At 33.2% G+C, this 15,564-nt stretch overlaps 1 protein-coding gene across 13 annotated transcripts in view; it reads left to right on the top strand.

The window, feature by feature from the left end:
• The window catches only part of ATRNL1 (attractin like 1), a 495,684-nt gene that overhangs the window by 125,648 nt on the left and 354,472 nt on the right, over positions 1-15,564 (top strand). For 12 of the 13 annotated variants that reach the window (XR_010832767.1, XR_010832768.1, XR_010832769.1 and 9 more), the window contains exons 17-19: positions 1,260-1,448; positions 5,999-6,217; positions 11,683-11,820. Coding sequence is in view for 9 of the 13 variants with exons in the window: in XM_013174611.3 (XP_013030065.3) it covers positions 1,260-1,448; positions 5,999-6,217; positions 11,683-11,820 (546 nt within the window). In the remaining 4 variants the exon portion in view is untranslated. Of the gene's footprint in view, positions 1-1,259; positions 1,449-5,998; positions 6,218-11,682; positions 11,821-15,564 lie in introns of those variants that run through there. The other variant, XR_007162046.2, reaches the window with a different exon arrangement.

Raw genomic sequence — 15,564 nt, 5'->3', positions numbered from 1 at the left:
AATCTTTTATTTTCTTACGAATAACTCCAAATAGTAATGTAATTGCAAAGTAAACATGTTGTTAATGCCACCTCTATTTCCTATTAATTAATTTTTTTTTTCACAGTGTTAGTTTTGAGTTAATGATTATTTACCAGATGTTTCTCAGGATAATAAAAGATTCATAATTCAAGAGACCTCAAAATATAAAAGATACACTAGGTGGAACACAAGTGATGTTTTTAAGATGCGGTGTTTTCCAGTTACATGAACATTATGTGCATCTGTGAATGGTATCTGTTTTTTTAATTATTGTTTTTGTTCTTGAGGTATTTCAGAGACAGTAGAAGTCTAAGTACTTCAACCTTATGAGAATACTTTTGTAGCTTGGCTGATTTTTGATAGATTTTTTCTTGTCCATTTTAAATTATTATTTTATTTATAATTAAGAACAAATCACAGCTTGAATGCATTTATAAGTAGGCCAAAACCAGGTTTAGTGATTGGGAGTGCTAAAAAAAAGACGGTGAATGAGTTGAGAACTCACCTTGAAATCAAAGAAAATGAGCAGAGTATGCAAATTCTTTTGGTTTCAACTGCTTGAGTTAACATACACTACTAACCTAGTGAAAATGTGGTCTCCGCCTAAAAAAAAAAAAACAACAAAAAACAAACAACAACAACAACAAAAAACCACCACCACCAAAAAAAAAACAAAAACAACAAAAGATGTGCATTGAATAATGTTCCTTTTGTTTCTTTCTCTTTGCATTATAGTGACTTTCATATGTACACTATAGTGCAAAATTTTAGGAGACAAATAAGTCGTAAGTAAGTAGTACTAACAAGAACAATAGACCCAGAAATCTATAGATTACTGTAATTGTTACAAAAGTTTGATATGTATTTTACATCATATATGTGCAAGTAACTAAACTGACCTTAGCAGGCAATAAAAATTAAATTTATGATCTTGGTATATAGATAAGATTGCTGTGATCCTTTTAAAATGAATTATTTTAGAGCTAGTGTATGATTTATACTGAGGATTACTTAATTTCTATAAATGTTTATTGTATTTAAATACTTCACCACAAGTTTGGACCAAACTTTTTATGGCTATTTAAAAATCAAAGTCATCTTTCATTTGAAAAAGGATATTTCTAATGAAACATAATAATAATAATAACAATAAAACCACAAACAAAACAAAAAAACACCAAACACAAATTGAATTTATGTTCAAAATTACATTTTTTTTTTTTGTGATTGTCTTTCAGTTAGTCCCAACCAGAATGCAAGACCATGCAAAAAGCCATGCTCCCTGAGAACAACATGTTCCAACTGTACGAGTAATGGTATGGAATGTATGTGGTGCAGCAGTACTAAACGATGCGTTGATTCAAACGCCTATATAATCTCCTTCCCCTATGGACAATGTCTAGAATGGCAAACTGCCACATGCTCCCGTAAGTACCTTACTGAACATTTGACCTATTAAATATAATGATTTAATTTTTGTCCACTCAGAAGAACACCTATATGATTTAGCACATTCACTAAAGATTAAAAACAATTTCAGATGAATAGAGCTACTAATATCAGCTGTCAGCACTGTGCAAGTATTTTTCTAGATACAGGTGAAATATTGGTGATTATTTTATGATGAAAGGTATTTAGTCCTATATTGTAGGGACTATAGATATATGGTCTGTGACATATTTAAATGAGACAGTTAACAAGTGTTTATTATTTTTAGATAAAAATACTGTGATTTGTTTCTATGACTAGCTTTGGTGTATGAAATGATGGCCATGAGTTAGAACGAAATACTGGTAAAACTGGAGACATAATGTGTAGACCTTAGATATTACATCTAGGGAGATGAACTGAGTTTAGTGTTTTTAAGATTCTGCTGTACGTTTTGTTAGCAGAGTCAATGAAGTCAATTTTCCTACAATGCAAAGATAAAACAATGTAATAACGATAGTAATAGTCTTGAGAATACTGTAACACATAGGTAAAACAAATGGTCTAGGTCCTCTGTAAATTCTTCTAATTTGCAATTAGTTTATAAACTCTTGCAAACTGTTTGCCCTTTCCTTGGAAGTAGAAAGAATAGTAGACTATTCAGCAGATAAAACGAGGCGCAGAAAACTTTTGTCGCATGTGATCAGACTGGGTCAGATTGTATTAATGTACAAGATTGAGATGTGCTCATTTCATCCTTTGGAAATAAAAGACAAATGTTTCCTTTCTTTGTTATGCAGCAAATGTATTCCCCAAATGTCCCTTTTGGAAACACATTTCATCAGAAATCTATCCAATGCCTCTAGGAGAAAAAGAAACCTATTCAACATGCCTTTCGGTGTACTATTCAGCTAATGCAATTTTTTTCTGAAGTCTGAACTGGCTGGACCTTGTTAAATTCAGCTCCATGCAGTTCCAGCATGTATCAGTGCCATAATTCACAGATACTTGAGCAAGCTACCTGATGCTTTAGATTCTCGTCTCAGTCATGGTCTATTTAGAAAAATTCCTCAGACATCATCCTACAGAAGACCAGTTCTTACAATTTTCACAAATTGCCATCCTTAAAGACTTGGTTAAAATATTTTCCACCTGTAAAGGACTCTAATCCAGTGGGACTTCAACTTAAGATATAGGATTCCTGAAGCTGACCATCAAAGTCTCATTATTGCTCTTTTTTGAGAGTCTTACTAGTGGTTTCTGACATCCTTTCTCTTTCCATGAGAGTCTTTTGATATCATAGTCTCTGGAACATTTTATATTTGGTTATATTGTGGCAGAGTTGATGATGCTGGACAAGAAGAAGCAACGTGCTTCAGGGTCATAATTTGATTATGATTTCATCTAATATATTATGGATACAAAGACAAAAGGTCTTTTATTTCGCCTAAGTCCAAGAGGCGAAATTAAGTAAAATAAGGTCCTGCCATGTCTGTAATCCATGGATCCATGTCTGGGATCCATTGATACATTCTAGTCTTAGGATAGAGGATTGGTTTAAAAGGAAAATAAAACAGGGAATTTTTTCTTTCATTTGAAATCATCCAAGGATAGTGAAACCTGCAGAGCCTGTATTTCTAACTTAACTGAGACTCCTCTTTCATTCGCAGTAATCATAAAATATAGCCAGTACAATGTTGACCTGTTCTGGTAAAATTTCATGCTAAAATGTAAAATGTAAAATTCAGATATTAATCCAGCTTCTAGTGTCCCGGTTCAGCGTGGACAAGAAATAGGGTTTTGTCCTCTAAAGCTAGTCATCAGCAATTGTTTGATTGAAAAATAAATAACAGAAACTTATTCTCTTGTCCCATGTATATTTGAAATAATAATACCGTAATTATATAAAGGTTTCACTCTTTAAACAGTCCACTAAGCTTTTTTCCTGTCCTAAAAGGACTTAATTTTACAACTTAAAAAATTGATAGTGAGTTGTGGCAGAAGATAAGATGATTGAAAATTTGGAGTTAAAATTGACAGAATGCCATGTGAGTGATGCTTAGCTTTTTAAAATGGCATATATTACATCAGTGTGAACTTGTAATTCTGTTTCTGTGCTTGTGTGGTATTTGTACATCAGGCAGATTCTCTTTGTTTGGGGAATACAAAAAAAAAATGTTTTTAATTTAATTGCTGTTTTTTGTCAAGTCTGTAAGATTTTATATTAAATAAGCCAAATGGGATTTGTTGTATGCCGGCTCATCTTTATGAAAGGGAGTTTTGTATCAGAGTATGTTTTCTACTCCACAAATTAAAGAAAAACAAGATTCAGGGTCAATAGGCTGTCCCCCCCCCCCCCCCCCCCCCCCCCCCCGAATTTAAAGCATTGAAGAGTTTGCATTAAACAAGAAAATGACTGTAAAAATGAAACATGATTCAGACACTGTTTCAATCTAGATCATGTGAAAATTAGGTAGCTTTATCCTTAATGCTGCTGAGGTAATGAAGGGGGTTCCCTTGTCAAGGGGCAGTGTTTCTACTTGAAGAATGGAATTCAACTATATCTTTAAAAACAACCAGTCCCCCCACCCCCCACGAAAAAAACACACCAAGCAACAAAACAAAATAAAACCAGAAAGAAATATGTATGCAGACACAGAAAGTGCTTCTGTTCATTGTCTTTTCTTTTGTAAGATTTTATTCTTCTCTTCTGTTCGTGATTGTTTTCACGTTCAGATTGCACCTTTCTTTGAACCAACCCTTGAACAGTTTTTTAAAAAAAAATGTTAAGTCTGGTGCTTGTTCTTATAGTTCTATCATTATTTGGAGTAAAAGTTACTTGATAATTTTTACAATTTAAATTCTAAACTGGAGCTATGCAATCGTGTATGTACTAGCAGAACCCCATCATTTCAACATCAGTCATTTTGGAAATCCTGAAAATCCATTTAATTTGATTTAAAATCAGCTGATAAGAGATTACTCACCAGATTTATTTCTTATAAGAAGTAATTATTTTGTGGACTCATGGTCGTATTAAGAGATTATTTTGACAGTTTTACTTTTTCCTGGTGATGAGAGCTAGCCTTCTGTAGACCTCAGCTTACTTATTTGTTAGTCCTGAATTTCTTTCCTTTTTATTTTTTTTTTTTTTCAGAGAAATTCACCTGAAACTTTCCCGCTCTTATTTTTCTTAAGTATATTTCTTATACTTTCTCCTATGGATTTTCAAAGTTTTTATGGATTCTGTGGCAATTGTCATTGCATATGGTATTTTTTTCATTGTTAAGAGTTTTTAGTTTGAAGAATTTTAAAAAGTTAAAATGCCTCCACAGCATTATTAGGAAGGATCATCAGGAGGACAAGTGAAATCTGTTTTAAAAAGTAAAAATGTCTCCAAGACCCGAACTAGCTTTACCCTTTTCCTAACAGTAGCATAAGAATTGAGTTTTTAATGGGAAGAAAACAATTACAAATAATTGAGTCGTCATGCTTTACCTAGTTCATTACATCAGATATTTTAAAGGTTTAACTTATGACAGTGTAGCATCCATTTGAGTGTCCAACGACAACAACAAAAACACTTTAAAATACTTTATATATAATCTTAGATTATTTCTGGATCTTGCTGAAGTTTTTTTAAACATGAGTGTAGTATAAAAAGCTTAACCTTTTTAACTCTAACAACGCTCTTGAAGATACTACATTGGTAATTTGTTATTAATAAGAAATGCCAGTAACTTCAAAATATGAATTTTATTTGGTTCTAAACAGATTTGCTCAAATATGAGGATGACCATTTTTATGAGAAATGTAATTATTTTATTAAAAGGTACAGTATAAAATAATTAGAGATTTGATTTTAGTATGCAAAAACAAACAACTGATTTACTGTAAAAGACAAGATTCTTAATACCATTATGTTTGAACTATATCTTGAATTATGATTTGTAATTTCAATCCTTTTTTAAAACATTTACTGTGCAAGCTTATGTCAAAAGTTCAAGATGATAAGACCAAGTCATGTTTGTAGATGAATAAACAGATATCATCCTAAAACTTAGTGCCCAAATTTTGGTTTGAATTTGAATTACCACATTTTTTCTCTTTTTTGCATTGTTGACCTTTTCTTGAATTTTGGAGTGTTCCTGTTGGAAGAACAGTTTACATGAGTAAAATTAGTAATATGCATTCCATAAAATATGTATAAATAATATAAACACAAAATAGATATTTAACATGGGATTTGAAGTTAGATGAAGATGTGTAATATTGCTCTTCTGTTTCATTTTCTTTGTTTACCTGAAATGTTTTTTGGTGGTTCATGGTGTAGTAATCACCTGTAGTGTATTTTGTGATCTTTTAAAGGAAACATGGAGATAGTCTTAGAAATGTTACTAAAACTTTTGAATTTGTAGCACGATATAGTGATGCAAAGTTATTTCTTCTTTCTAATTGTTGTATAAATCTAGCCTTTTTTTTTTTAAGAGCTAAACATAAAACGAACAAACAAAAAACTTGCATTAATATTGTATTCCATCTAATAAAGCTCAAAACTGCTCTGGACTGAGGACCTGTGGGCAGTGCTTGGAACAGCCTGGCTGTGGATGGTGCAATGATCCCAGTAACACTGGAAAAGGGCAATGTTTGGAAGGATCATCAAGAGGACCGATGAAGCCTGTTAGCATGCATTCTAATGAAATGGCACTCGATGCTAGTCTTTGCCCGAAAGAGAAAAACTATGAGTGGTCTTTTATCCAGTGTCCAGGTAAAGTCTGCTGATATGTTTTATCTTCCATTTTTAAAATTATTTTTTGGTTGTAGCATTCCTGAGCTTATGATATGAAATAAAAGTTTCTCTGTTTAGACACATCAAAGTAATGTCTTAATTTTGAGGAATACAGATAATATTTGCATGGGATAGATGTTTTTCCAAAATATTTCCTAAAGTTTCTTTTCTGTCTCTATCTAGTGAACACAAATGTGCTCAGTTTTGTGCACATTCGTGTGTGAAATTTAATACAAATAGTTTAATCAAAATTGCCATTTATTTGTAAATAAGTTCTCACCCATTTTGTCCTTACACATTTTGAAATCCAGCTATATTTCCTTCAGTTTTTTGTTCTTCTATCTTTTGTATCCATCAAAGGGTGCAGTTGCAGAGAAATTACCTATAGGCAACTGCTGATGGCCAGGAGCAGGAGCTTCCTGCATCCCAGCTGCTCACACCAAGGCTCATATGGCTGTGAGAGAGCATTGCGGGGCTGCCAAGTGTCTGAGCTGTGCTTCCAGATTAGTTTACTCCTTAGATGTAAATAGTATGTTAAGACTACAAAAGCAGACATACGTTATAACATTTTAATTTTTGAGCTGATTGGAAAAGTAAGCAAGACATCAGGTGCTTTAAGATGGTGGAAGCTGTGCCTCCTGTATGGAAACATCCAGATCCTGAAGGCAGGGTAGCTGCATCAGTGCAGAAGTGGGAGCAAATGTCCAGCACACTGTGGAGTTGGACAGACCTCCAGTGGTAATTTACAATAAATATTACAGTTTTAAAGACATCTTGATTTATTTTTATTTTAATTTTGTGTTTTTATTTTTAGAATAAATCATGTAATTTTGCTGAAGTGTTATTTTTCCAGCAAGCATTCCTACTGCTGGTAAATATGGAAGCTGGAGCTTTTTTAGGATCAAAACTTTTTATGGGTACATGCAGCTGTGTTTGCTCCTCTGGGTACTTTATCTTTTTCATTAGAATGTTCTGTACACATGTATGTGCATGTGTGTATAGTTTTAAATATGTGTGTGTATTTGTATATTATTTAGGAAGTAGAATCTTTAGGTTTTGTTTTTGTAACCTGTTTGTTTGAAATAGTGGAGGGTAGAAATTTTTAAAGTTTTAAAATGACATGAAGTCTAAAGCCAAGGTAGCACTGTTGAGGTCTAAATTAAAACAAACAAGAAAACTAAACCATCTAATATTGTTACTGGAATAAAGAAGCCTGTAGTAAATTTCTGGAAACAATAGAATGATATTACGTTGTCTGGAAACTGAAGTAATTTGTCTTGGTTACAATATAGGTATGTCAATAGTAAGTGTATTGTTTGGCTTTCACTGAAATGCATACTGTTTACCACTAGTGAAATGGTAATGGATATAAATATCGCATGTCTAAAATGTTTGAGTTAGAAGACTTAATCACTTTGTTTAACATTTATTCTTCATGGATAAAATTCTCTATTCAAAATTCTCTATTCATATTCATAGCCAAGGATGCATAGAAGTTCCACTTCAGTATAAAAAACAAAAGTAACGCAACAACAAAACACACACACTAAAACACACACAAAAAAACCCAACTATTACTTGTATGAGTTTGTAAGAGGCAAATCTTTCCAAAGGCATAGAATTAAAATTTCCAGCTGATGTGAAATTTCATTTTGATATAGGCTGTAGGTTTTGTTCCTAAGCGTTTGTTTCCATTTTTTTACAACATTAACTGTAATAGATCATACTAACATAATTTATTCTTCTTAGCCCAGCAATCTGGAAACATTCAGTTGATGTACCTGAAATATAATAGAATCGATACTAAATCTGTATAAAATTACTGAACATTTTGTAGTTTGGAAAATAAAAATAAATAGGTTATAACATTTGCTTTGAAAATAATTCTGCTACATTGATGAGCAATTGGCTAAACCATTCATGTTTTTATATAAATGATGTATATACATGTTTATATATAAATAATATATATTTATATGTGAGGGGAAAGTAAGGACATATATAAATGTCCTATATAAATAGTTAATCTCCATGCTCTTCATAGTGCCTCAGGGCAACTGTATTTGTGTTTAAAACTGGTATTCAGAAGTGTTTGTTTTTTTTTTAACTGGTCATTTTGAAATCAATAGTCCTCAAAGCAGCTGTCATAGCATTTCTTTTGATATGATTACCTTTTTTTTTTTTTTAGAAAAGTAAAGGAAAATGAATAGCATTGGGACTTCTTTCATGAGAATAGAAGCTTAAGAAGGATGTGAGCTTGTCCAAGTTTGTCTTTAATGACTAAGGTTCTCCTCTGAAAAGCAGTCTCAGTATTGTAAACTGGTTCTTGTTAGTTTGCTAGTTGAAGTATCTTTACACCAGTTCCAGATTGTGATGCAGAGATTTTTTTTTTTAATGTATTTTCCTATTAGTAAGTATTTTTAAACTATAATTATCAATGGTTGTCAGCATCACCAACCATTTCAACACAGAGATCATAAACAAATTGGACATGAAATTGCTTATCTTAAGGGAACCGCACTGAAGATTCAGCTAAGTCACATCTGTATGCATGAAAAAATTTACCCTCTTGCTGTCATTGATGTATGTTAAAATCACCTAAGTGAAAAATGTGTGTTTAAAATTTAACCCTGTAGTTTTATTTAAACAGTCATTTTACAGCATCTCATTTTATTATTTTACGTTTTCAATACTGTGCCCTCAGTGTGATTGCCATCTTGTCTGCATCGCAGAAAGTTGTCAAGTTGTGCAATTCATCTGACTTTTCGCTTTCCTTGATAATAAGATACAGGAAAGACAGCAGAAATATAGTGTTGTTTTAAAATGGTGTATCATGTAAATTATAAATTGCATTGGTCCTGGTATATATAATGTATGCTGTATACATTTTCAGTTTCATTTAAAATCTACTTCATTTTCTTGTGCCTTAACAAAATGTATGGCTTTCCTGCTCATATGTGATAGCTCTTAATATTATGACTTGCAGTAAAATAGAATTCACAATCGAAAATGTGATTAATACTTTTATTTATCCTTTAAATAACACAAAAATGAAGACATACAAGGATAATCATTAGAAAGAATAGAAATAAAATAGAAAAAATAGAATTACAAATCAATGTCTCACTACTTAAAGAACATCAGAACTGAACGTTATCCTGACGCTACGATACTTTCTTAATTAGGCAATCTTCCTTTACTCTAATTACACTGATTTTATGCACAATAAATAAATAAAGAATATCTGTTCACTAGGTAAAATAGGGATTTTGCAGTCAACTTTCACTTCTATGTGCAGCCCTGCTGGTCATCTTCAGGACCTGTTGCGTATAAGTGAGTTGTTCCACTTACTGCAAAATTTAGGTAGTGTGTAATGATATGATGCACTGGATTTTCTTTCTGATCGCATCACTCACTTTTGATGTGATAATAGGTAAATGGTTGCTCCAGACATCTGATAGACTCTGTCATTATGCATATATCATTTGAAGGCAATAGATCACTTTGTGCAAAAGAGGGAAAAACAAGCAAACAAAAAAACCTGGTGTTCATCCTCACGTGAAAAAGTATGCTAATATCCCATTTTTAAAATTTATGTTCTTAAATATATTGCAGAAGGTTCAAGTCAACAAGTTCATAGTTTAAAGGGTTCAAGTCAAAGTTACTCTAAGCCTGCTGCAGTTGCACCAGTAATGGGATCCTCTTATCTAAATGATATTACTTTCATCAAGTTCAGATTCCACAAAATAGTATAGATTTGATTTGGAAAACAAACCAACCAACCAAAATGAACAAACAAAAAACAAACAAAAATCCCCCCCAAACCAAACACAAAACAACAGTAATGACAAACAAATGTGCTATTTATTTTATTTTAAATTGTGATCAAAGTCACGTAATGTACAAGACATACAAACAGAACTCATGCAAAATGGAGCTGTTCATGGCATTTTCTTATAGCTTTTTTTGAGAAAGGCAGTAAGGGTGTATAAACTGTGCCTAGAGGAAAACACCAGAAAATTGTCTAAAAAGCAAGCATTCTTAGGAACAAGAAAGAACAAGAAAAATTGTAATTTTTAAAGAGACTTAGCCAAAAGAATAAAAAAAAAGCAAACAACAACAACAAAACAAACACCCACCCCCTCAAAAGCAGCAAAACCTAACTTATTTTCCAGTAGACCAGAAATGTTGGATTTTAGACTACACGGTCTTATAGCCATAGATACATAAGAAGAGATTATAAACTTAGTTTTAACAGTTTCTGAGCCAAGCCTGACAGGGAATGTAAATATATTAAGTTGCTAAATTCTAAACCAACTCCAAAAACTTAAGTCATGCAGTGAGAACCACTTTTATTTCTAGCCAAGGCGCCAGTCGTTGTGACTTTCAGATTAAAAATCCAAATTACAAAAAAGAGTCAACAGAATGATCATACTGAGATACCTGCCCCCTGTGGAGTCTTACACACCCTTCACCAGTAGGGATTGACAGGTTTGACATAATCTGACACTTGACAAACTGCTGTAATTGACAGATTGCTAATCTGCTGAGCACTGTGAGCTCTGAGGTCCTGCAATATAGAGAGATTGTCTTGGAAAAACTCCTGCTCCTTCAGCCAAGGCCTGGCAGCGGGATCAATGGTTCTGACAGAGGTCACATCGGGGTTTGCTGCAGTAGTGATCGGTGTGATCAGTGCTTTCTGAGAGTTTGTGGACCACTGGAGCAAGAGAGATGTGATGTTACAAGATCAGTGATTTCCAGAAAATCACTTTTGACAGAAAGCTTAATTATGTTTTTAGGGTCAAACATAAACTATGTCAATGGGAGTCCAGTTTCTTCTACTTTCACCAAAGTCAATCTACTAGACTGTCTAGAGACTGCAAATGTTTGATGTACTTCTGATGTCTTAAAAGCCTCTTATTGTGCCAAAGCTAATGAGGGGATCAGAACTGTTACAAATAGAATGATCCTTGGTTAATTTTTTTTGTCTCCTCTCCTCAGTCGATACGTTCATGTGCAAGTTGTGATTTTCTAATTTTCTTCTTTGCATTAATATTTCAGGTGCTTCACAAAAGATTGTGTGTACATATGGGGGTTTTCATTTGGTCTCAGTTAGTGGCTTACTGCCTCTTAACAGATTTCTTAAGTGGTTAGGCAGCATTTTAAAGGCATGTTGGGTGGATTCAGTCACCCACAATGGACTTTCTCACAACCCTTAAGCTCACACGTCACCACATTATCAACTTCTGCGGTCTTCTGTGAATTTGTCTTGTCACAATGCTGTTTTGAAGACATTCTGTGTTAAACTACAAATATGTATATGCTAGTGATCAGTCAGGTTTAAACTCCTCAGAATTACATTCTTCTGCAATTTTGTAATAATATAAGAATGATTTTATTCCAAAGAGCAATTTAGTAATGATTTTTTAAATGTTATATTCTAGCTTGCCAGTGTAATGGCCACAGCACCTGCATCAACAGTAATGTTTGTGATCAATGTAAAAACTTAACAACAGGAAAACAATGTGAAACATGCATGCCAGGATATTATGGGGATCCCACTAATGGAGGACAATGTACAGGTAAGTTGTTCTGCTGGCAGCAGAAAAAAAAAATATTGAAAAAATGATTTATGTAATGTGGAATTCACTTTTCTTTAAAGGCTAAATGTTGGTTTGATACCAGATATGTTGATCAGATAAATTAATAATTTTAAATCCAGTTTTATATTTTTAAGAGAAACTTTGCATTCAGGGTCATCATTTTGCAGTTGTTGTTCGATTTGCATGCTCTACAAACAAGACAGTAATTTAAAGATGCTCTCCTAGTTAGGCAAAAGAGGAACAAGAAACTGTCATGTGGGCAACACCTTAAATTATGGTACTTCAGAGGGGTATCATTTCTTTGCATGTAAACAGCCCTCATAAAAATAGGAATGTATAAGTGAAAATCGTTATCTACAGTAACGCCTGATAGCATTCATTTGAATCAATGTGTGACGTTAGTGGGAAAGTAATGAATTCAAGAGACCAGCAAGTCTTATTCATGCACAGTTTAAACAGCCTGTTATACTGGGGATTGTATGTTACTCTAACCTTTTAAATCTATTTGGTTTTAAAATCACAACATCGGAGGATTCTCCTTGAAGTGAAAGAAAGAAATCCAATAATTGAGATGATTTTTGTATATTGCTGTCGGGCTGCTTTTTTACTTGCATGGTTGATTTTAAAGTTGACAGTAACTCCTTCACTAATAGCTAAAGGGGGGTGTGGGAATATTTTTAATATGAAAACCTAATAAGGTAGTTGAGATTTAATCTAGTAGGTAGCTAGACAATTTTCTCCTGTGACTTTTTCTTCTCTGATACTGACGTTTATTTAACTGGACCTTTACTTCTTAAGGAATATATATTCATTTAAAGGGTTCGCTTGTTCCTCAGCACTTTAACATGCAGTAGTCAATGCATGAAGCTGCACATCTGGTAAACTCGAGCACAGTATGTTAAAAGTGTGTTCAAGGGTATGGAAAGATTAATGTCTATCCCTATTGGCAGTTGCACATTTTGCTGGTGCTTTATGAAGCTTTAAATAATTCTTAATAGTTCTCTTATTTCCTGAAGTTGACAAAATGTTCTTTTGCTGTCTATAGTACCTTTATGGTAAAATGACTTATTACTATAGCTTTTATTCTTCAGGGATACATTAGCTATCTAACCAAATAAGCATTCCATCACCTTTACTGAATTATGTGTAGTGCAATAATGGCTAAAATCAATTTATAAGACCAGTAAAATCATAAATTTTACAACTTGTTTTTTCAGCCCTAGGTAAGAGTTCATATTTTTATTGGTAGACAAGATTTTAACAGGAGCTACTTAGACTAAAGAAAGCTTTAAAAATAAAGATGATAATTATTTTGAGTCTTTGGTATTTTGAGTCATTGGTATTATTTATGAGCATTATATTTTGAAGTATAGAGCCCATAAAACTGTTCAAATCTTTAAACCATTTTGATGAATGCTGTCATTATGAACTTAGATGTTCTTCAGTACCATGACTTTTGTCTCTGTGATAGTGGTGCCTAAATTGCAAGCCTGGGTTTTCTGCAGAAAAATATCAATGATCCATAGGGAGCGGTCAAATCAGTTTTACTTGAATTTGAGGATTTTGGAACCAATCGTCTCTTCACACTCTCTTATTCTGCCACTTTTCACTGCTGCTGCCTGCTAAGTTTCTGGTTGGACCTTTCCAACATTTCTTTTCTAAGCCTCATCCTTCCACAAAGAAGGGTTGAGACAGACTTCCTGAGCATGTGGTGCATTTTTCCCTCAGAGCTACTGAGATATTTCTTTGAGGATCCAGATTGAAAACTTTTAAAAGGAATGACAAGATAATGACTATAACTCTTAAAGAACATTGTGATATTATAATATTCTTCATATAATAAGCTGCTACAGTTACAAGGGTGTGACTTGGTTATGAATTGGGGAGCAGTTGAGGCTGAGAGGAGGTTGTACTCCTTGTCTGTAGTTCAAAGATGAAGTGGTGTATGCTGGGAGAAAAACTAAAAAACTTTCACAACATACTTGTTGTATGTGTCAAAATATTTTTCTTCCTGGTGGTCTGACAAAAAATACTTATGTATTCAGTAAATTCTGCTGTTGTACTTACAAGTAAAATTGGCCTTCCCTACTTTGACTATCTGAACTATAGATTTAGAAGGTTTTCAAGAAAAGCTTGCTATTATTTTATAGGGTGGAATAGTCTTTGTTACTCCTTGCATTTCTGATGGTCTTAAAGGAGTGAGGAGGAGATGCATAAGAAATCTTTAAGTCCTTGAAAAACATTTTTCCCCTCAATTATTCCAGTTCTCTCTTAAACCCTTTTTGTTTATATTTCTAGGAAGTCTAGAACATTTTTTTAAAAATTCTCCTCATGTCCCATTTGAGGTACAATTTTGGAAGCATGAATATTAAAATTCAGCAATACAAAATTAATTGTTAAATATTGATGGATTTTGAAAATAAAACATCTCTAAATGTAGATGGGAACAGATGCTGTCTTGCTTTTAGTGATTTGTCTCAGTGATGTATTTTCTTCAGGCTCTGGTTCTGTTGCACATTTCCGAGATATAGAATATAACAGTTTTATATAAATTTTAGAAAAAAATAGAGCAAGATGCGTACTACCAACTGCAGCATAAAGTAACAGGAGACAACGGTATGGGAGATTGCTTGGAACAAATTTGTGTTGTCTTGGCAAAAATTTTTAGCATTATTTTCAAACTTATTAATCATCTACTTAGTTGACAATGTTAAAAAAAATACTCTAGCTGCTTATCATCTTGTCATTCTCTTTATGCAAGGTATTTTTCAAATTATTCTTTAAATGTATGAGATGCCAGGAGAGAATTCTTTATAGTAACATATGACACACACTGTGAATATATAATACATTTAATAATAAGATAACTTAAGCTCTTTGCTGTATTGCCATTTTTTCATAAAGTGATAACATCCCAAACAATGTTCAGTTTTCCCATAATTGCACTACTATTGCTGTTGCTTTTGAATTAGGAGTAAAGCTGTGAGTACCAGCACATTGGGAACATTGTGTTTTAACTCCCACTGCTCTCTCTCTGATCAGCCTTAAAAATCATGGAGTTTAAAATGTTAAAAAAAAGTTTTGTAAAAGCCCCCTGTCAGATACTCTGTATGAGTGAAGTTTTTAAAGCAAGTCTGTAGCATTGCAGGATTGACTCCTTCTCTTCTGTCATACAGTTTGACATTTTTAACATCAAAGGAAACAGCTTCCACCCGCATTTGATTTGTAATCATTGTTTGAAAAATTTGAACTTAATTATTTCCAGGAAACATTTATTTATATATTTATTTAACCAGATCTTCAGATTATTAGTAAAAGTAAACACGCTTCTGGTGAACGTGCACTGGGTGTGCATCAAGTCAGTAGTATCTGCTGGAGGCAGGTGAGAGGTCTGGGTGCCTTTTGTGTTCCTCCAGTACCTGGAGTGTGAAAGGCAGAAGAAACCTGAGCTTTTCTGCTGTTCTGAAGCATGTATCTGAGAGAGCTCCTTGTATGTTGTCTGCTTCTCTTGCACATTGTGCAAGTCAGTGCTTTCCACGTATATTTATGCTCATGTTTAGCTATGATTATATATATGTGTGTATGCATATAAACCTATGGATACCGCTCCCTGGATTTTTTCCACATAAACTTAGGCATCTATGCGTTAGGCATATCACTTTCATATATCTCAGGAGGTTAAAAAAAAAAAAAAAAAAGACAAAGGCATCATTAACAGACTAA

Source organism: Anser cygnoides, chromosome 7 (genome assembly GCF_040182565.1).
Source record: "Anser cygnoides isolate HZ-2024a breed goose chromosome 7, Taihu_goose_T2T_genome, whole genome shotgun sequence".
Lineage (NCBI taxonomy): Eukaryota > Metazoa > Chordata > Aves > Anseriformes > Anatidae > Anser > Anser cygnoides.
Note: the sequence above shows the minus strand (reverse complement) of the source record. Positions and strands in the feature narration are given on the sequence as shown.